Genomic DNA, 20,693 nt, shown 5'->3' with positions numbered 1-20,693 from the left:
GTATTGTGTACAGTTTTGGTCTCCTAATTTGAGGAAGCACATCCTTGTGATTGAGACAGTGCAGCGTAGGTTCACGAGATTGATCCCTGGGATGGCGGGACTGTCATATGAGGAAAGGTTGAAAAGACTAGGCTTGTATTCACTGGAATTTAGTAGGATGAGGGGGGATCTTATAGACACATATAAAATTATAAATGGACTGGACAAGCTAGATGCAGGAAAATGTTTCCCAATGTTGGGCGAGTCCAGAACCAGGTGCCGCAGTGTTCGAACAAAGGGGGGCCATTTAAGACTGAGGTGAGAAAATACGTTTTCTCTTCCACAGAGGGCAGTGGAGCCCAAATCACTGGATGGATTTAAGAGAGCGTTAGATAGAGCTCTCGGAGATAGTGCAATCAAGGGATATGGGGAGAAGGCAGGCACGGTTTATTGATTGGAGATGATCAGGCATGATCACAATGAATGGCGGTGCTGGCTTGAAGGGCCGAATGTCCGCCTCCTACACCTATTTTCTATGTTTCTACTGCCAGTGTCATGTATAATTGAGGATAGGAAAGGCCGATCGGAAAAATGTGCGACTCAGGAGTTGGGTGCAGATGGCAGGGATTTGGATTGTTGTACCATTGGGATCTCTTGGGCAGAGGTGCCCTGTACAAGAGGGATGGGTTGCATCTGAACTGTACAGAGACCAGTATCCTTGCAGGAAAGTTCACTGGTGCAACTTTGGAGAGTTTACACTAGTTTTGGAGTGGAGTGGGAACCTGAGCAGCTGATCAGAAATTGGAATGCGTGATGGGAAGGTGGAGGTTACTATCAGTAATTGACAAAGGAAGGTGGTGGGTATATGGAACCAGCTGCCAGAGGAGGCAGTTGAAGGTGGGACTATGCCGTTGTTTACGGAACAGTTAGACAGACTGCAGATGAGATGCGAGGATGGTCTGTTGCCTCCTTGGTGCCAGGGTTCAGGTTATCACAAGCCGAATTCTGAACATCCTCGAGAGAGAAGGTGAACAGCCGGCAGTAGTTGTGCACGTAGGCACAAATGACATCGGGAAGAAGAGAAAGGAGGTTCTCTAACATGACTTCAGAGAGTTGGGAAGAAGACTGCTGGACTTCTAGGGTTGTTATCTCTGGATTGCTTCTAGTACCACGTGCTAGTGAGGACAGGAACAGGGAGTTGGGGATCTGAATGTGTGGCTGAGGGGCTGGTGCAGGGAGCAAGGATTTAGATTTATAGACCACTGGGATCTCTTCTGGGATAGGGGTTTCCTGTACAAAGGGACGGGTTACACCTTAACTGGAGGGGGACCGACATACTGGCAGGCAGGTTTGCTAGGGCTACACGTGTAGGTTTAAAGATGGAGTTGAAGGGGAAGTGGCTACAGGAAAATTTACAAACGATTCTCGAATTAATGGGAAGGAAAGCTTGAGAATGGACAACAGAATAAGGTCAGGGCCAATTGCGAGGGGGGAAGTGAATATGGAGATCAAAGTAGTGTATATGAATGCGCAAAGTATAAGGAATAAAGTGGACGAGCTTGAAGCTCAGTTAGAAACTGTCAAGTATGATGTTGTGGGAATTACTGAGAAATGGCTGCAAGAGAGCCAGGGCTGGGAACTGAATATTCAAGGGTATACCTCCTATCGAAAAGACAGACAGGTGGGCAGAGGGGGTGGGGTTGCCCTGCTGATGAGAATGAAATTCAGTCCCTTGCAAGGGGTGACATTGAAACAGGAGATGTGGAGTCAGTATGGATAGAACTAAGGAATTGTAAGGGTAAATCATCGCTAATGGAACTAATCTACAGGCCCCCAAACAGTAGCCTGGACATAGGTCACATGTTAACCATATAACCATATAACAATTACAGCACGGAAACAGGCCATCTCGACCCTTCTAGTCCGTGCCGAACACATAATCTCCCCTAGTCCCATATACCTGCGCTCAGACCATAACCCTCCATTCCCTTCCCATCCATATAACTATCCAATTTATTTTTAAATGATATAAACGAACCTGCCTCCACCATCTTCACTGGAAGCTCATTCCACACAGCTACCACTCTCTGAGTAAAGAAGTTCCCCCTCATGTTACCCCTAAACTTCAGTCCCTTAATTCTGAAGTCATGTCCCCTTCTTTGAATCTTCCCTACTCTCAGTGGGAAAAGCTTTTCCACGTCAACTCTGTCTATCCCTCTCATCATTTTAAAAACCTCTATCAAGTCCCCCCTTAACCTTCTGCGCTCCAAAGAATAAAGCCCTAACTTGTTCAACCTTTCTCTGTAACTTAGTTGCTGAAACCCAGGCAACATTCTAGTAAATCTCCTCTGTACTCTCTCTATTTTGTTGACATCCTTCCTATAATTAGGCAACCAAAATTGTACACCATACTCCAGAATTGGCCTCACCAATGCCTTGTACAATTTTAACATTACATCCCAACTTCTATACTCAATGCTCTGATTTATAAAGGTCAGCACACCAAAAGCTTTCTTTACCACCCTATCTACATGAGATTCCACTTTCAGGGAACTGTGCACAGTTATTCCCAGATCCCTCTGTTCACCTACATTCTTCAATTCCCTACCATTTACCATGTACGTCCTATTTTGATTTGTCCTGCCAAGATGTAGCACCTCACACTTATCAGCATTAAACTCCATCTGCCATCTTTCAGCCCACTCTTCCAACTGGCATAAATCTCTCTGTAGACTTTGAAACTCTACTTCATTACCCGCAACCCCACCTATCTTAGTATCATCTGCAAACTTACTAATCAAATTTACCACACCATCATCCAGATCATTGATGTACATGACAAACAACAGTGGACCCAACACAGATCCCTGTGGCACCCCACTCGTCACTGGCCTCCAACCTGACAAACAACCATCCACCATTACTCTCTGGCATCTCCCATTCAGCCACTGTTGAATCCATCTTGCTACTCCACCATTAATACCCAACCATTGAACCTTCTTAACCAACCTTCCATGAGGAACCTTGTCAAAGACTTACTGAAATCCATATGCACAATATCCAATGCTTTACCTTCATCAATTTCCCGAGTAACATCTTCAAAAAAGTCAAGAAGATTAGTCAAACATGACCTTCCAGGCACAAATCCATGTTGACTGTTCCTAATCAGACCCTGTTTATCCAGATGCTTATATATATTATCTCTAAGTATTCTTTCCATTAATTTGCCCACCACTGACGTCAAACTAACAGGTCTATAATTGCTAGGTTTACTCTTAGACCCCTTTTTAAACAATGGAACAACATGCGCAGTACGCCAATCCTCCGGCACTATTCCCGTTTCTAATGACATTTGAAATATTTCTGCCATAGACCCTGCTATTTCTACACTAACTTCCCTCAATGTCCTAGGGAATATCCTGTCCGGACCTGGAGACTTATCCATTTTTATATTTCTCAAAAGTGTCAGTACTTCCTCTTCTTTGATCCTCATAGTTTCCATAGCTATTCTACTTGTTTCCCTTACCTTGTTTCCCTTCCCTTCCCATAATTCAATATCATTCTCCTTGGTGAATACCGAAGAAAAGAAACTGTTCAATATCTCCCCCATCTCTTTTGGCTCTGCAGATAGTTGGCCACTCTGACTCTCTAATGGACCAATTTTATCCCTCGTTATCCTTTTGCTATTAATATAGCGGTAGAAACCCTTCGGATTTACTTTTACCTTACTTGCCGAAGCAACCTCATATCTTCTTTTAGCTTTTCTAATTTCTTTCTTAAGATTCTTTTTACATTCTTTATACTCCTCAAGCACCTCATTTACTCCATGCTGCCTATAACTATTGTAGATCTCCCTCTTTTTCCGAACCAAGTGTCCAATTTCCCTTGAAAACCATGGCTCTTTACAATTTTTATGATTTCCTTTCAACCGAACAGGGACATAAAGATTCTGTACTCTTAAAATTTCACCTTTAAATGTACTCCATTTCTCTTCCACATCTTTCCCATAAAACAAAATGTCCCAATTTACTCCTTTTAAATCCTTTCACATCTCCTCAAAGTTAGCCTTTCTCCAATCAAAAATCTCAACCCTAGGTCCAGTTTTGTCCCTCTCCATAATTATATTGAAACTAATGGTATTGTGATCACTGGACCCGAACTGTTCCCCAACGCATACCGCTGCCACCTGACCCATCTCATTTCCTAACAGGAGGTCCAGTACCGCCCCTTCTCTAGTAGGTACTTCTATGTATTGTTGCAAAAAACTATCCTGCACACATTTTACAAACTCCAACCCATGCAGCCCATTTACAGAATGTGTTTCCCAGTCTATGTGTGGAACATTGAAATCTCCCACAATCACTACCTTGTGCTTACTTCTAATATCTGCAATCTCCTTACATATTTGCTCTTCCAATTCTCGCTCCCCATTTGGCGGTCTATAATACACCCCTATAAGTGTTGCTACCCCTTTCCCATTTCTCAGTTCCACCCAAATAGCCTCCTTAGACGAGCCCTCTAATCTATCCTGCCAAAGCACTGCTGTAATATCTTCCCTGATAAGCAATGCAACACCTCCACCTCTTGCCCCTCCAATTCTATCACACCTGACGCAACGAAATCCTGGAATATTTAGTTTCCAATCACAGCCCTCCTGCAACAATGTTTCACTGATCGCCACAACATCATACTTCCAGGTGTCAATCCAGGCTCTAAGTTCATCCACTTTTCTTACAATGCTCCTAGCATTAAAATATACGTTATATAAGTTGAATCAGGAGTTTAAATTGGCATGTAGTAAAAGTAGTGCTATGGTTGTTATGAGAGATTTCAACATGCAGGTAGACTGGGAAAATTATGTTGGTACTGGACACCAAGAAAGGGACATTGCAGAGTGCCTACATGATGGATTCTAAGAACAGCTTGTATTGGAGCTTACCAGGGAGAAGGCAATTCTGGATTTAGTGTTATGTAATGAACCGGATTTGATAGAGGACCTCATGGTCATATTTAATCTAAAATTGGAGAGGGAGAAGAGTAGATCGGAGGTGCCAGTGTTGCAATTGAATAAAGGGAACTATGGGTCCATGAAGGAGGAGCTGGCCAAAGTTGACTGAAAAGAAACACTAGCAGGGATGACAGTGGAACAACAATGGCAGGTGTTTCTAGGAATAATACAGAAGGTGCAGGATCAGTTCCTTCCTAGGTGGAAGTAAGATTCCAAGTGGAGAAAGGGACGACCATGGCTGACAAGGGACATCAGGGACAGTATAAAAATTAAAGCGAAGAAATACAACGTAGCAAGGATGAGCGGTAAGCGGTATTGGGTAATGTTTAAAGAACAACCGAAGGTAACCAACAAGACAATACGGGGAGAAAAGATGAGGCACGAAGGTAACTAGCCAAGAATATAAAGCAGGATAGTAAAAGCTTCTTGAGGTATGTGAAGAGCAACAAAATAGTTAAGACCAAAGTTGGACCCTTGAAGATGGAAAAAGGTTAATTTATTATGGGGAACAAGGAAATGGAAGATGAGTTGAACAGGTACTTTGGATCTGTCTTCACTAAGGAGGACACACACAATCTTCCTGACATTGTAGTGACCAGAGGATCTGGGGTGACAGAGGAACTGAAGGAAATCCACATTAGGCAGGAAATAGTGTTGGATTGACTGATGGGACTGAAGGCTGATACATCCCCATGCGCTGATGGTCTGCAACTCAGGGTATTAAGGAAGTGGCTTTAGAAATCGTGGATGTATTGGTGATAATTTCCCAATGTTCGTTAGGCTCAGGTTCAGTTCCCGTAGATTGGAGGGTAGCTAATGTTATCCCACTTTTTAAGAAAGGCGGGAGAGAGAAAACAGGGAATTAAAGACCAGTTAGCGGTGGTGGGAAAGATGCAGGAGTCAATTATAAAAGATGAGATAGCCGCACATTTGGATAGCGCTAACAGGATTGGTCCGAGTCAGCATGGTTTTACAACGGGGAAATATAACCATATAACAATTACAGCACGGAAACAGGCCACCTCGACCCTTCCAGTACGTGCCGAACACGTATTCTCCCCTAGTCCCATATACCTGCGCTCAGACCATAACCCTCCATTCCTTTCCCGTCCATATAACTATCCAATTTATTTTTAAATTATAAAAACGAACCTAGGGGAGTCCTAACCAATAGGTGGCTCCACAATCTTCCACTTTTCTGCATTAATCTCCATTAATGCAGAAATGTGCCACAGGACCCCTCCTCAGGGGAAACAAGCAGCAAAGGCTAAAGCAGGAGCGTCCAGGACCGTGGACGAGGCTGGACCACCTGCTCTGGCTGACTAATGTCCAAATGGTCCTGCTTAAGGCGAGCCACCGACACAGTCTCTATCCACCCCAATACCGTGTGCTTTAAGTTTGTATACTAATCTCTTATGTGGGACCTTGTTGAAAGCCTTCTGAAAGCCCAGATATATCACATCCACTGGTTCTCCCTTATCCACTCTACTAGTTTCATCCTCGAAAAATTCTATAAGATTCGTCAGACATGATTTACCTTTCGTAAATCCATGCTGACTTTGTCCAATGATTTCCCCACTTTCCAAATGTGCTGTTATCCCATCTTTAATAACTGACTCTAGCAGTTTCCCCACTACCGATGTTAGACTAACTGGTCTATAATTCCCCGTCTTCTCTCTCCCTCCCTTTTTAAAAAGTAGGGTTACATTAGCTATCCTCCAATCCTCAGGAACTACTCCAGAATCTAAAGAATTTTGAAAAATTATCACTAATGAATCCACTATTTCTGGGGCTACTTCCTTAAGTACACTGGGATGCAGCCTATCTGGCCTTAGGGATTTATCGGCCTTTAATCCATTCAATATACCCAACACCACTTCCCGGCTAACCTGGATTTCACCCAGTTCCTCCATCTCATTTGACCTGCGGTCCCCTGCTATTTCTGGCATATTGTTTATGTCTTCCTTAGTGAAGACAGAACCAAAGCCGTTATTCAATTGGTCTGCCATGTCCTTGTTCCCCATGATCAATTCACCTATTTCTGACTACATTTGTTTTAACTAATCTCTTTCTCTTCACATACCTATAAAAACTTTTGCAGTCAGTTTTCATGTTCCCTGCGAATTGTCTTTCTTAATCTATTTTCCCTTTCCTAATTAAGCTCTTTGTCCTCCTCTGTTGGATTCTGAATTTCTCCCAGTCCTCTGGTAGGCTGCTTTGTCTGGCTAATTTGTACGCTTCATCTTTTGTTTTAATTCTATCCCTGATTTCCCTTGTTATCCATGGATGCACTACCTTCCCTGATTTATTATTTTGCCAAACTGGGATGAACAATTGTTGTAGTTCATCCATGCAGTCTTTTAATACCTTCCATTGCATATCCACCGTCAACGTTTGGGAGGAGCGAAAGGGGAAGTTGTTGAGGACGAGGATAAGTTCCGCCAGGCGGATGAGAGTGTCAGTAGAGGAGAACTAATTGAATCTCTGTTCAAGGAGCAATGGGCTATGTGTGTATCTGAGTGTTACTAATTCACTCACTTTGGACACCCTTTTTTTGCCTAATTGTGTTTGAACTATCTTAATTTCAACAGTTTGTTAAAATAAATTGCTGTTTTGCAGTTGATCGAGGAGTCACCATTCCTGGAAATGGATATGCTGGAAACCTGCTTTCCCTATGTTCTGCTGAGGAATGCCTTTCGTGAAGCATACAGGCCTGTGATCATGACCACAGGATAAATGCAATGCGTTCTTTCTTCAAATTAATTTGTTAAGCTAAATGTAATACAGCACAATTAACATTATCATATTAAAGATCTCAGCCGGGGGTTGTGGGGGGGGGGGGGGGGGGGGGGGGGTGTGGGTCAGGAGGAATTGGTGGAGGTGTCAGGGAGCAAAGGGTGTGATCTGTTGAACGGACAGATCGGTGGGAGCGTTGGGAGTTAGGTCCATGAATCTGGGGAGATAGAGAATAGTCAGGCATGGTTTGACGAAGAGGAGGATCAGAGGTGCAGGGGACAAGGGACCAGTTGGGCTTGTGGAGTAAAAGGGAAAGTCAACATTAAATGCATTAGATCAGAGTGAGAGAGACAAAGGTAATTCTGGCTAGAGGACAGGAAGAGGGGAATGGAGAGCTGGGGTTGGGTCAGATGCATCAAGGTGGGCTGGAGACAATATAGTTCAGGGGGTATGGAGGATACAAAGGTTGGGGGAGTTCACATGAGTGCATTGGGTGTCTGATGCAAAAGGTGGCAGCAGATGGGACGACAGCCTAGGCCAGCATTCTGATTCCCTTTCACCCGTCCCTACTCAACCTTCTCACTGTCGAGGTATAGATGTAATGTATGCTCATTGCTCTGACACATGAATTGTTGAACACATAATGCTTACTGATCTGTGTGCTGTTTAACTTCATGCCAAGACTTCCAAATAAACAGGAATGCCTGCCTTTTCTTTTGAATGATTAAATGAATAATTCGCCTGTTGGCTGGTGTTGGGCGCTAAAGGAGTTGGCCCGAGGTTCATTGGTAGGGGTGAGGAGGGGGGGGCAAGGTGTTCACTGAAGCTGGGAGAGGGGTTCACTCAAAGTGAGACTGGAGGGTAAGGAGCATGAGCTCGAAGGAAGCTGGCACTGCAAGAGGGGGCACGGCACTGACCAAAACAATACACAGTGCTGGAGGGACACACCGGGTCAGGCATCATCTGTTGAGGAATGGAATGTTATCGGGCACCAACCCACTCCCTTTGGCACCTTTGCACAATGGTATTCACCTCCATCAGGCCCATATTAGGTCTCCAAGAGAAAACAGTCCCGTCTGCTCCAGTCTCCCCAGCAACATGTCAATAGAAATATAGAAACGTAGAATATCAAGTCAAGTCAAGTTTATTTGTCACATACACATCCGAGATGTGCAGTGAAATGAAAGTGGCAATGCTCGCGGACTTTTGTGCAAAAGACAAACAACCAAACAACCAAACAAATTATAAACACAATCATAACACACATATTCTTTTACATGATAAATAATGGAAGGAGAAACGTTCAGTAGAGTTAGTCCCTGGTGAGATAGGCGTTTACAGTCCGAATGGCCTCTGGGAAGAAACTCCTTCTCAGCCTCTCCGTTCTCACCGCATGGCAACGGAGGCGTTTGCCTGACCGTAGCAGCTGCAACAGTCTGTTGCAGGGGTGGAAGGGGTCTCCCGTGATTTTATTTGCTCTGGAGTTGCACCTCCTGTTGTATAGTTCCTGCAGGGGGGCGAATGAAGTTCCCATAGTGCGTTCGCAGAGCCTTCTTGTCCTTGGCAGAGCAATTCCCAAACCAGATGGGAATATTTCGGGACAAGATGCTTTCCACCGCCGCTGCGTAGAAGCACTGGAGGATCCTCGGAGACACTCTGAATTTCCTCAATTGCCTGAGGTGGTAAAGGCGCTGCCTTGCCTTACTCATGAGTGCTGATGCGTGTGATGCCCATGTCATATCCTCGGAGATGTGGACTCCCAGATATTTAAAACAGTAATAGGTGCAGGAGTAGGCCACTCGGCCCTTTGAGCCAGCACTGCCATTCAATATGATCATGGCTGATCAACCAAAATATGTACCCCGTTCACATATTCTCCATATCCCTTTATTATGTTCGCCCTCAGATCTAACTCTCTTGAAAACATCCAGTGAATAGGTAGATAATTCCAGATTCACAACTCTGGCTGAAAAGGTGTTTCCTCATCGTAATCCTAAATGCCCGACCACTTATTCTTAACCTGTGACCCCCTGGTTCGGGACGCTCGCAACATAGGAAACATTTATCCTGCATCAAGCCCATCGAAGCCCTCAAGAATTTTATGCTGCATATTTCTATAAGATCCCCTCTGACCCTTCTAAATTCCAGTGAATCCCTGGATTCCAGTGAGTACAATGTCAAGAGCGTTTTATTGTCATACGTCCCAGATCAAAATTCTGACTTGTTGCAGCACAACTGAATATGTAAACATAGGACACTGTAAACAATATAATAAACTAGTGAGAGAAAAAAAGTTAATTATGTACACATACTCACAAGTACCCACATATATGCTGTGCGTATATATATAGACTAGACCAAGTGCAGACCCGTTGGGTCTGTTCCCCCAACGTGCGGTTGGGGGGGGGGGGGGGAGGCGGCATGCAGCGTCACCCACACTAACTACCCCCCCCCCCCCCCCACACTGACGCTAATTACCCCCCTTCATATTATATTAATATTATTAATTTGCTCCTTTTACCCCAAAACCACCCTATCTACTGACGCATAGCCCCCAACTTGCAGTCACATCTAGAGTGGGGGGGGGGGGGGTTAGAGAGTGAGGGCAGAGACAGAGGCACAGAGAGGGGAAAGAGGGATGGGGGGTGGAGAGGAGGAGAAGAGGGAGGGTGGGTGAGGGGGGAAAGGTGGGGGTGGAGGGGAGGAGAGAGAGGGTGAGCATGAGGGGGAGAGAGAGGGGGTGCTGAGAGGGTCGTGGAGTGAGGGGGAGCAGGGAGGGTGTAGAGGGTAGGTGGTGTGGAGGGGAGGGGGTTTAGTGGAGGGAGGGGAGCAGAGGGGGGGGGAGATGGGGGGGGGGGAGGGGAGCGAGAGGGTGTGCTGAGGGGGAGGGAGGTTGGAGGGAAGGGGTGTGTGGAGTGTTGTACTTCCGCTGGCGCTGGTGCCAGCAGCCTCCACCTACAGCCCGGTATCTTTTTGTTTTTTTGTTTATTTAGTTATGTGAAAGTTTTTTTTTCTTGTGTTTTTTTGTGTCTTTATGTGGGGGAAGAGGGCACGGTGCGGGTGATACCGTCCTTCAGCCGCTTCCTGGTGAGGACGCGACTATTATTCGAGTCGCGTCCTCGCCCCCCCCCCCCCCTCCCCCCACAGCGGCCTACCTACCTGGATTGGCGCGGCCTTTCCTGCCGGGATCGACCGGAGCTCCAGCAGCGGCGGGACAGCGCTAAAACATCGCGGGGCTGGCGATGCCTTACCGGGGGTCGCCGTCTGGAGCCCGGAGTGCTGGACCTGCTGCACCGACATCCTGGAGCTGCAGTTTGCGGAGCTTCCAACGCGGGCGGCGCTGATGGACAGCGCGGGGTCCTGCGACTCTGCCCGGCTCGGCCTGTGGACTCAGGAGCCGCAGACTCCGGCAGCGGGAGGCGGCTGATCAGGAGGTCCGGGCCGCTGAGGAGGAGGATGCTCACCATCGGGGTTCGGCGTCGGCGTTCCACCAGCCCGGCGTGAGGGCCTGAACATCGGGCCACCCGGGGCGGCGACTGCGGGTGATCGGAAGGCCCCGACCACAGATGAACACGGAGGGGAGGCTGGCTGGACTATGGTGCCTTCCTCACCTTGGTGCCATTTATGTTATGTTGTGTCGTGGACTTTCTGTGTTTGTGCTTTTTTTTCAATTCAATTTCAATTTTATTTTTAATATGTTTTATTATTTATTTATTATTTATTTTTATTATTTTTTTGTGATTTCTTTTATTTTTTATGATACTGCCTGTAAGGGAAATTCATTTCGTTGTCTCAAATCGAGACAATGACAATACATTTGAATACAATACAATATAATACGAGGGGAGGGACGGTTGGGGAGGGGAGGAGAAGGAGAAAAAGAGGGGAGAGAGAGAGGGGGGAGAGGAGAGGGGTGAGGGGGCGAGAGGACAGGGGGGGGGGGGGGGGGGGGGGGGGGGGGGGGGGGGGGGGAGGGGGGGGAGGGAGGGGGGAAGAGAGGAGGGGGGGGAGAGGATAGTGGGGGTGATGGGGAGAGGGTGGGAGAGAGAAAGGGAGAGACGGGGTGAGAGAGAGAAAGAGAGGGATAGGGAGAGAGGAGGGGAGAGAGAGAGAGGGTGCCAACATCTGATACAACTACACCATGACCTCCCAACCTCTTTGCTCAGTGCTTTGACAGATGAAGGGCGGTTTCAATCGCCCTTTTGACCACCCTCCCTACCTGTGATGCCACATTCAACCCACTATGCACCATCATCCTAGATATCAAAAATAGTCATAAGATGCAGCAGTAACTCAGCGGGGCGGGCAGCATTTCTGGAGAGAAGGAATGGTTTGACAATTCCCTTCTTCAGACTGATGCTCCCTCCCCTCTAGAGTTTATTCACTTTTTGCCTCTCATAGGTACTGACACATCTGAGCGCACTGGTGGTTTTACTTCCCATCTGCGTTTGATACAGAACAAACTTGCACTACAGCTGAGCTTCCAAATAAAGACAAATCAAGATTGAACTGCTCCACCAAGGGCAGCGCCTCCTCAGTTGTACTTTAAATGTCTACGATGCCTTTTGTATAATTCTGTTCACCATATTATAGAAATGATATCCTATTCACAGAGGCAGTGCGGAACAGATTCAACCAGGATGTTATCAGGAATGGACATGGTTAGTTAGAAGACAGATTTGATTGGGTGGGATGATCTATTAAGTGCGCTGGAGGATTACGGGTGAACTTATAGAGGTGCATAAGAGCATGAGGAAAAGATCGGGAAAATGCATACTCTGTTGCCCTGAGTAGGCGAATCGAGGTACAGAGGACATATGTTAAGGTGAAGGAATAAATATGAACTGTGAAATAGGGCTCTGAGAGGTAACTTCTTCACACAATGGGTGGTGGATGTATGGAACAAGCTGCCAGAGGAACAATGCGGCCTCACCAACGTTTTATACAACTACAACATGGCGTCCCAACTTCTATACGCAATGCTCTGACCGATGAAGGACAATGAGCCAAAAGGCTTTATGTCCAACTTAACTACCCGCGATGCTACTTTCAACTCAATATGTACCTGTCATCCTAGATCCCTCTGCTCTACAATTAATTCACCTTTTGGTCCACAACAAATCCCAGGACATCTCACGTAACAACAAGTTCACAGTTCCGTCGCACACTGCTCAGATATATTTTCACCAGTAATACCAATGACAACATTTGCCTCATGCTCCCCTCTGTAGATGAATGGACATGTTTGCTGTACCATGAATTGAATGTTAAAAATGTGTTTCACCAGGTGGGTCTTGATGTGTATCTGTTCTCTAACCCCGTGACAGAGATCCATGGACAAGTGAGGAATATCTTAACGTGTTGTTGTGCAAACAACCTTCAGTAAGAGAGTCATAGGGTCGTACAACGACCAAAATTGCCCACACCGCCATTCGGTGTTGTGTTAGTTCAGACCACAACTTCCTCCTCTGTCAGCTCGTTCCTCACATCCACCAGCTTTTGTGTGAAAAAGTTACCCTTCAGGAACTAAATCAATCTCCCTCCCCCCATCTTAAACCTATGTCCCCTGGTTCATGATGCCCCTACATTGTCGTCTTCGTCTTCGAGTCCACACACGATTAGTTGTTCACTCAGAGCTGAACACACTTCTTGGCATCTGCATGCAATGGTGTCTGTCTTGCGCTTCTTGGGTTTCTTGTGTTTGGTGGTGGAAAGATTGGTGAAAACAGGGTAGCGACGTAAATGCTCTTTCCTTGACCTCCCTAAACTGGGTATCTGCTTGATCTATTTCTCTCATGACTTTGGCCACCTCTTACCGATCATTCCTCATCCTCCTGCACACCAAGGACTAAAGTATTAGCCTGATGAATCTCTCCGTTTAGTTCAGGCCCTCAATTCCTGGCAACATCCTCGTGAATCTTATCTATGCCGTTTCCAGCTTGACACGAATTTTCCGATAGCATGGTGCCCGAAATTGAACCCAATACTCTAAATGCGGCCAATACAAGGTCTTATACATCTGCAACAAGACCTCCCAACATCTACACTTAATGTTCTGGCAGATGAAGACCAATGTGCTCAAAGCCTTTTTGACCAACCTATCTACATGTGGTGCTACTTTCAACGCACTTTGTACCTATCGTTCCAGATCCTTCTACAGTTAACCCACCTTTTGTCCTGGGATCCAGTTCATTGGTACTGACACATCAGAACCCACTGTTCATTTCACTTCCAATCTGCGTCTGATTCTGAACTCACTTGCACTACAGCTGAACATCCAAATGAATATAAAATCAAGACTCAACTGCTCCTCCAAGTGCAACGCTCTCCTGAGTTGTGCTTCCAATATCTGCGAGGCTGTTTTGTGTAGTTGTGCTCACCATATCAGAATCAAATACACAGGACAAGATGTTAAAGTCCCTTGTGCCAATAGGTGGGGAGCATTTCACGACATTCGTTGATTGTTGAGAGTGGTAGACGCTCAACATCGGTGGGGGGGGGGGGGGGGGTGATACGTATATCTTGGCCTGTGTAACCTTCAGGATAGTTGGGCACAGGACACATCATCAGTAGTGTACCCTTGCATCACTAGGTGTTTCGGCCTTTTAACACTATACACCCTCCACAAGGGCGGCCCGCTGCAGGATGATCAGCCCTCAGCGCGTGTACCGTGTCAAACCATCCCAAAGATTCACCCTGAGGTACTTGGGGCCCAGCATGGGTCTTTCCGCTTGAGCCAAATCCACCGGCTGCTTATTTCAGCCACCTCTGAGAGTGATCTTATGGTCTTCCGCAGAGCCTGACCGTGGATTCCAAGCTCCTTCAGCAGTCTGATTGTAGATGACGCAACAAATCCTCTGCATCCCACTTCAACTGGATAGACTTTGGTGTTCCAGCCACGCTGCGTTGCCTCTACTGCAAGCTCTGCGTAGCGCAGCTTCTTACGCTCATAGGCCTCCTCAACAGAGTTCTCCCATGGAACTGTGAGCTCTATGATGTAAGCAGTCTTCTGTGAAGGGGACCAGAACACCAAGTCTGGCCTGAGGTTGGTGGAAGCAATTTCAGGTGGAAAAACTAGTTGTCGGCCGATGTCCGCCAGCATCCTCCAGTCGCGGGCCCTGCATAGGTTTCCTTCTTCTGATCTGGTGGAAGGATGTTTAGATGTTTTCTGTCCTTCTCGGACAAAGGTTGTTGCCCTGGGGGGGGGGGGGGGGGGGGGGGGGGGGGGGGGTTGCTTGCTCTCGGAGGCAAGGAGTTGGTCGCACACCGCCTGTTCTCAAGGGCTGATGCCAGGCTTTTTAGTACCTGATTATGCCGCCACGTGTATCTCCCTTGCGTGAGGCTGGTCTTGCAGCCTACCATGATGTGTTTGAGGGTCGCTGGAGTTGGGCAGAGGGCACAGGTTGGATCCTCGCCGTACCACTGATGGAGGTTCTTTGGTGATGGAAGCACATCATAAGTCGCTCTGATGATGAAGCTGATCTTGCTTGCTTCCATTTCCCATAGTTCTTTCCAGCTGATCTTCCTCCGCTCCACACCTTCCCACTGCATCCATTGCCCCTGTTTGGCAAGAGAGACCGCCTTTGCACTTCTTGCGGCCTCCTCCTGTCGCCGCACCTCCTCGACCACCAATGTCCTCCGCTCTGATGTTGTGGCCTTTCGCCAAGTTGGTTTACTTGTCGTAAGGCCAAAGCCTCCTCTTCCCTGCTGGACTTGCCCCACGATGTCTTTGTGTCTCAGGGCTGATGAAGCTTGCTGTACTGCATCAGATGGTGTCCACTTCCGGCCAGTGACTAGGGGTGGCTCAACAGCACTGATGGTCTTGTCTCTAGAGTCCCTCAGTGTCATCTGAAGTCTTACTTTAGAACAGTTGTATTCCTCTGTTAGACTAGTGAGAGGTAGTTCCAGGACCCCTTTGCCATATAGGCCGATGTTAGTTAGACATCATGGGATCCCGAGCCATTTCTTCGCGTATGAAGTTATGGTTCGCTCCATCTTCTCCACAGTTGTTATTGGGGCTTCATAAACGGTCAGTGGCCACAGAGTCCAAACTGTAGGCACCAGAGCTTCAGTTTCCCAGGCAGTAGGGTCTGATTGATGTTCTCCAGGCCGTTGACAATTTCTTGCCTTAGTTGTTGCACCTGCTCTTTGTCCTTGAGACTTGCGTTGTACCATCTGCCCAGGCTTTTAACTGGCTGTTCAGACACTGTTGGTATTGGGTCGTCACCGATACAGAACCTTGTGTCTCTAAGCACCCCCTTGACTATGGAAATGCTTCGAGATTTACTTGGTTTGATTTTCATTCGGGCCCACTTGATGTTCTCCTGCAGCTTTCCAAGTAGCCGCTTGGTGCATGCTGCAGTAGTGGTTAGTGTTGTCATGTCGTCCATGTATGCCTTGATGGGTGGCAGACGGAGCCCAGCCCTTGTTCGTTCACCGCCCACCACCCATTTTGAGGCCCTGATGATGACTTCCAAGGCCATTGTAAAGGCCAAGGGTGAGACTGTGCAGCCTGCCATGATGCCTACTTCCAAGCGCTGCCATGTTGTACTGAAGTCAGCTGTTGTGAAGCACAGCCGCAGGTCTTGGAAATAGCTCTTGACCAGTGTGGTGATGAGCTCTGGTACATGGAAAAAGGCAAAAGATTCCCAAAGGAGTTCATGGGGAACTGAACCAAATACATTGGCCAGATCGAGGAAGATCACATGTAGGTCTCTCTTCTCCTTCTTAGCTGCTTGGATCTGGTGCCAGATCACGCTTGTATGCTCCAAGCAGCCCGAAAATCCTGGAATTCCTGCTTTCTGTACAGATGTATCAATGTACTTGTTTGTTACCAGATAAGTGGACAGCCTTTGTGATGCAATGCTGAAAAAGATTTTTCCCTCGACGTTGAGGAGACATATTGGCCGGAATTGGCTGATGTCTGACGCATCCTTTTCTTTAGGTATTAGCACACCCCCGGCCCTTCGCCACGCCTTAGGTATTGTTTGCTTCTTCCACACCACCCTCATGAGCTTCCATAGAAAGCGTAACACATCCGATGCGTTCTTGTAGAGCTTGTATGGTACTCCGTTTGGCCCCGGAGCTGATGCTGCACTTGCTCGCCGGCCGTGTTCTCTACCTCTTTCCATCTTGGAGGTTGAATTCAGGTGGTTGAATAGGCGGGATGTCATGTGGGATGACTAACTGCTCATGCCTTTTCGTATCGTGGTGGGCCTTTTCCAGGTGTTTCTCCAATTCCCGTTTTGATGTTTTCAAAGTTCCACTTTTTTCCTTTGCGAAGAGGTCTTTGATTAACTTGAAAGGGTCTTTGTAGAACCGTGTTCGTGTGTGTTCTTTCTTCTTGCAAAGTTTCCTCAAGTTCTCTGCTTTTCGCAAGGTTGCCAATCGGCTCTTGATGTCCTCTTGGAGTAGCATGATACCTTCTCTCTCTGCGTCAGTTGCTTTTTTCCATTGCTTTTTCAACTGTCTCCTCTCTCTGATTAGCCTCTCGATCTCCTGCTGCCTCCTGGACTTGATTGGTGTTGGTAATTTATTTCCACCTCTCTCTTTACTCACCCCAAACCGTTCTCCTCCGTAGCTGTAGATTGTGTTGCCCATCCTTTCAAGCTTTTCCACTGCTGTGCCCGCTTGTTGCTCCAAGATATGTATAAGGTCACTGTTGACAGTCTCACACTCTTTCTTTTCAACAGCTTTGAGCCATTTCACTCCAGGTTTGGTATTATAGAAATGGTGTTCTATTGCCAGGAACGGCGCGGAACAGATTCGCCAGGATGTTATGTGTGATGTCTGACGTTAGTCACAAGGCAGATTCAATCGAGTGGAACTGTTCTGATTGGAGCGAGAATATGGAGTGGCTACATTACTGAGGCGTGTAAAATTATGTCAACTAAAAACAGGATTTAGTAGATGGTCACAGTTATTTCCCAGGTTGGGGAAATCTAAACCTAGAGAATTTAACTTTAATCGAAAGGGAATAGATATAAGGGAATTCTGATCGGCAGATATTCCACCCCAAATGTCCAGGTCCATAGCTCCCTGGATGTAATTGCAGCAGTAGATAGTGTTAAAGATGCATGTTGTACAATTTCGTCCATTGGGCAAGGAATGATGGTGTGCCTCAGGAATTGGTGCTGGGCTCATTGTTGTTGGTGATCTGTAGCAATGAGTTGCATGAGAATGTACAAAAACTCATTTTTACGTTTGTAGTTGACACTAGAGTAGGTGGTGTCACAAGCAGTGAAAGTAGTTATCAATAGTTAAACAATAGTCAATAGACAATGGGTGCAGGAGTAGGCCATTCGGCCCTTCAAGCCAGCACTGCCATTCACTGTGGACCTGGATGATCATCCACACTCAGTACCCCGTTCCTGTCTCTACCCCATACCTCTTGACTCCGCTATCTTTAAGACCTCAATCCAACCCTCTTTTGAAAGCATACAGAGAATTGTCTCCACTGTCTTCTAAAGCAGAGAGTTCCACAGTTTCATAAACATCTGTGTGAAAAAGTTTTTCCTCAACTCTGTTCTAAGTGGCTTACCCCTCATGCTTTAAATTAAAGTAGGACATTTTTCAACTTGGAAAGTGGACTGAGAAATAGCAAATCGTATTTCTTTCAGATAGTGTGAGGTTTTAATTTTGGGAAGCCTACCCAGGGCATGATCTTCACCATGAATGGTAGGTACCTGTGGAGTGTTGTAGAGCAGAGAGATCTAGGAGTAAAAGTACATAGTTGCAAGACAACGGCAGGCCAAGGAGTTAGGTGATGATGACGTTTTTTGTTGTTGCATTGTGTTCATCAGTCAGTGAATAAAATGTAGAAGTTGGAAAGGTAAGTTCAGTTGGATAAGATGTTGGTGGTAATGCTCTTGGAGTAATGTGTTTATTACCGTCACCGTGATTAGGAAATACACAACTAGTTTGTGAAGAGTGCAGAAAATGTTTTCCAACACGTTGCCGGCAAACAAAGGTCGGAGCTACAGGGAAAGGTTGTGCCCGCCAGGACTTTATTCCATGGAGCGCAGTAGGCAGCACAGTGAGCTCATAGAGGTGCATAGTATCTTATATAGCGTAATGATAATAACACAGATACATTTGGACAAGGATATGAGGGGAATGGTTTAGAGAGAGATGATGCATATGCCGGCAAATGGGAATAGTTGAGATGAAATGAAATGCACCATCCCTCTCCATGAAACACGGTAAACCTGTGTCCGAAGTTTGCGTCAGGCACAGCACTAACAAATAATCTGCTTTTAAAAGGCTTGACATCGGTTTGGATATTCGTTACCACTAAACTCTCGCCTTGGATCAGGTGAATTGTACATCACCAGCTGTCCACATTTCTCAAAGATGCAGATTAAGTCAAGTCAAGTCAAGTTTATTTGTCACATACACATACGAGATGTGCAGTGAAATGAAAGTGGCAATGCTCGCGGAACAACAAAACAACCAAACAAATTATAAACACAATCATAACACACATATTATTTTACATAATAAATAATAGAAGGAAAAATGTTCTGTAGAGTTAGTCCCTGGTGAGAAAGGCGTTTACAGTCCGAATTGCCTCTGGGAAGAAACTCCTTCTCAACCTCTCCGTTCTCACTGCATGGCAACGGAGGCGTTTGCCTGACCGTAGCGGCTGGAACAGTCCGTTGCAGGGGTGGAAGAGGTCTCTCATGATTTTGTTTGCTCTGGATTTGCACCTCCTGTTGTATAGTTCCTGCAGGGGGGTGAGTGAAGTTCCCATAGTGCGTTCGGCCGAACGCACTACTCTCTGCAGAGCCTTCTTGTCCTTGGCAGAGCAATTCCCGAACCAGATGGTAATGTTCCCGGACAAGATGCTTTCCACCGCCGCTGCGTAGAAGCACTGTAGGATCCTCGTAGACACTCTGAATTTCCTCAATTGCCTGAGGTGGTAAAGGCGCTGCCTTGCCTTACTCACCAGTGCTGAGCCGTGTGATGACCATGTCATATCCTCAGAGATGTGGACTCCCAGATATTTAAAACAGTTTACCCTATCCACAGGATCCCCATTTATACTCAATGGAGTGTACGTTAAGCAGAAAACATAATATAATTGTCTGTTATATACATTGGTCATTTTTAATACCAGTCCCTTGTGGTGCGTAGGTGTCGATACGAAAGAGAGGAGTCGGGTATTTCGAGAGGCACCTTTATTTGTATTCCCTCACGAGAAAAATATGGCACCCAAACCCCTGCTTTTAAACCCTCTGGTTAAGGGCCGCCTCCGGACAAAACCACTCTCGTGCCGAGGGGTTCGTCAGTTTGGATGGCCCGACCCTTGGGAGCCGCCACAGGACCCCCACAACCCCCCCCCCCCCCCCACCCCAGAAACCCGAGGCACAAATCGCACGGGGCGGGCGCATGACCCGGCCTGCCCGCGTGCAGAAGTCAGCCGATCGTGGGGCTGGCAGAGGCACAGGTGGAGGGGTAGGTCGAGGAATAGGTCGAGGGACCTGCGGGAGGACAGGTGGAGTGACAGGCGGAGGGAGCCGTGAAGGGGTGCGCCCTCGAGGCCGAGGTTGGGCAACCAGCACCGGCTGGTCAATGTCCAGGTGTGCCGGTCAATCGACACGGCCTCCCGCCGGCCCACCATGTCCAGCACAAAGCTCGTCTGCCCGTGTTCCAGCACCTGGAACGGGCCCTGGAGTGGTGTCCGTGAACTGAAGACGGATGTAGATAGGTGGGCATCACGGCGCAGGAAAACTTATGGGCAGACCCCGACGGCTGATGGCACATGGCATGTCGTTAGGACGGATGGGAGCCTGCCAGCTCGCTCGCGAAGGCGTTTTAAGGTGGATGAGGGCATTCCCTGCTGCCCCGGTGCTAACGGCACGAACTCCCCGGGCACCGTGAGCGGCGACCCGTACACGAGCTCCACTGATGATGAGGCCAAGTCCTCTTAAGGAGCAATCCGAATACCCAGCATGACCCACAGCAACTT

The 20,693-nt window shown here is 47.1% G+C and overlaps 1 protein-coding gene across 1 annotated transcript in view; it reads left to right on the top strand.

Annotated features, from left to right (window-relative positions):
- The window catches only part of LOC129714287 (nck-associated protein 1-like), a 204,256-nt gene extending 196,456 nt beyond the window's left edge, over positions 1-7,800 (top strand). Inside the window, exon 31 of the mRNA XM_055663845.1 lies at positions 7,607-7,800. Coding sequence (XP_055519820.1) covers positions 7,607-7,723 — 117 coding nt within the window. The 3' untranslated portion in view covers positions 7,724-7,800. The remainder of the gene's footprint in view (positions 1-7,606) is intronic.
- The last annotated feature ends 12,893 nt before the right edge of the window (positions 7,801-20,693 follow it).

Source organism: Leucoraja erinacea, chromosome 38 (genome assembly GCF_028641065.1).
Source record: "Leucoraja erinacea ecotype New England chromosome 38, Leri_hhj_1, whole genome shotgun sequence".
Classification (NCBI taxonomy): Eukaryota; Metazoa; Chordata; class Chondrichthyes; order Rajiformes; family Rajidae; genus Leucoraja; species Leucoraja erinaceus.
The sequence above is the reverse complement of the archived record's forward strand: the minus strand, read 5'-3'. Positions and strand labels throughout refer to the sequence as shown.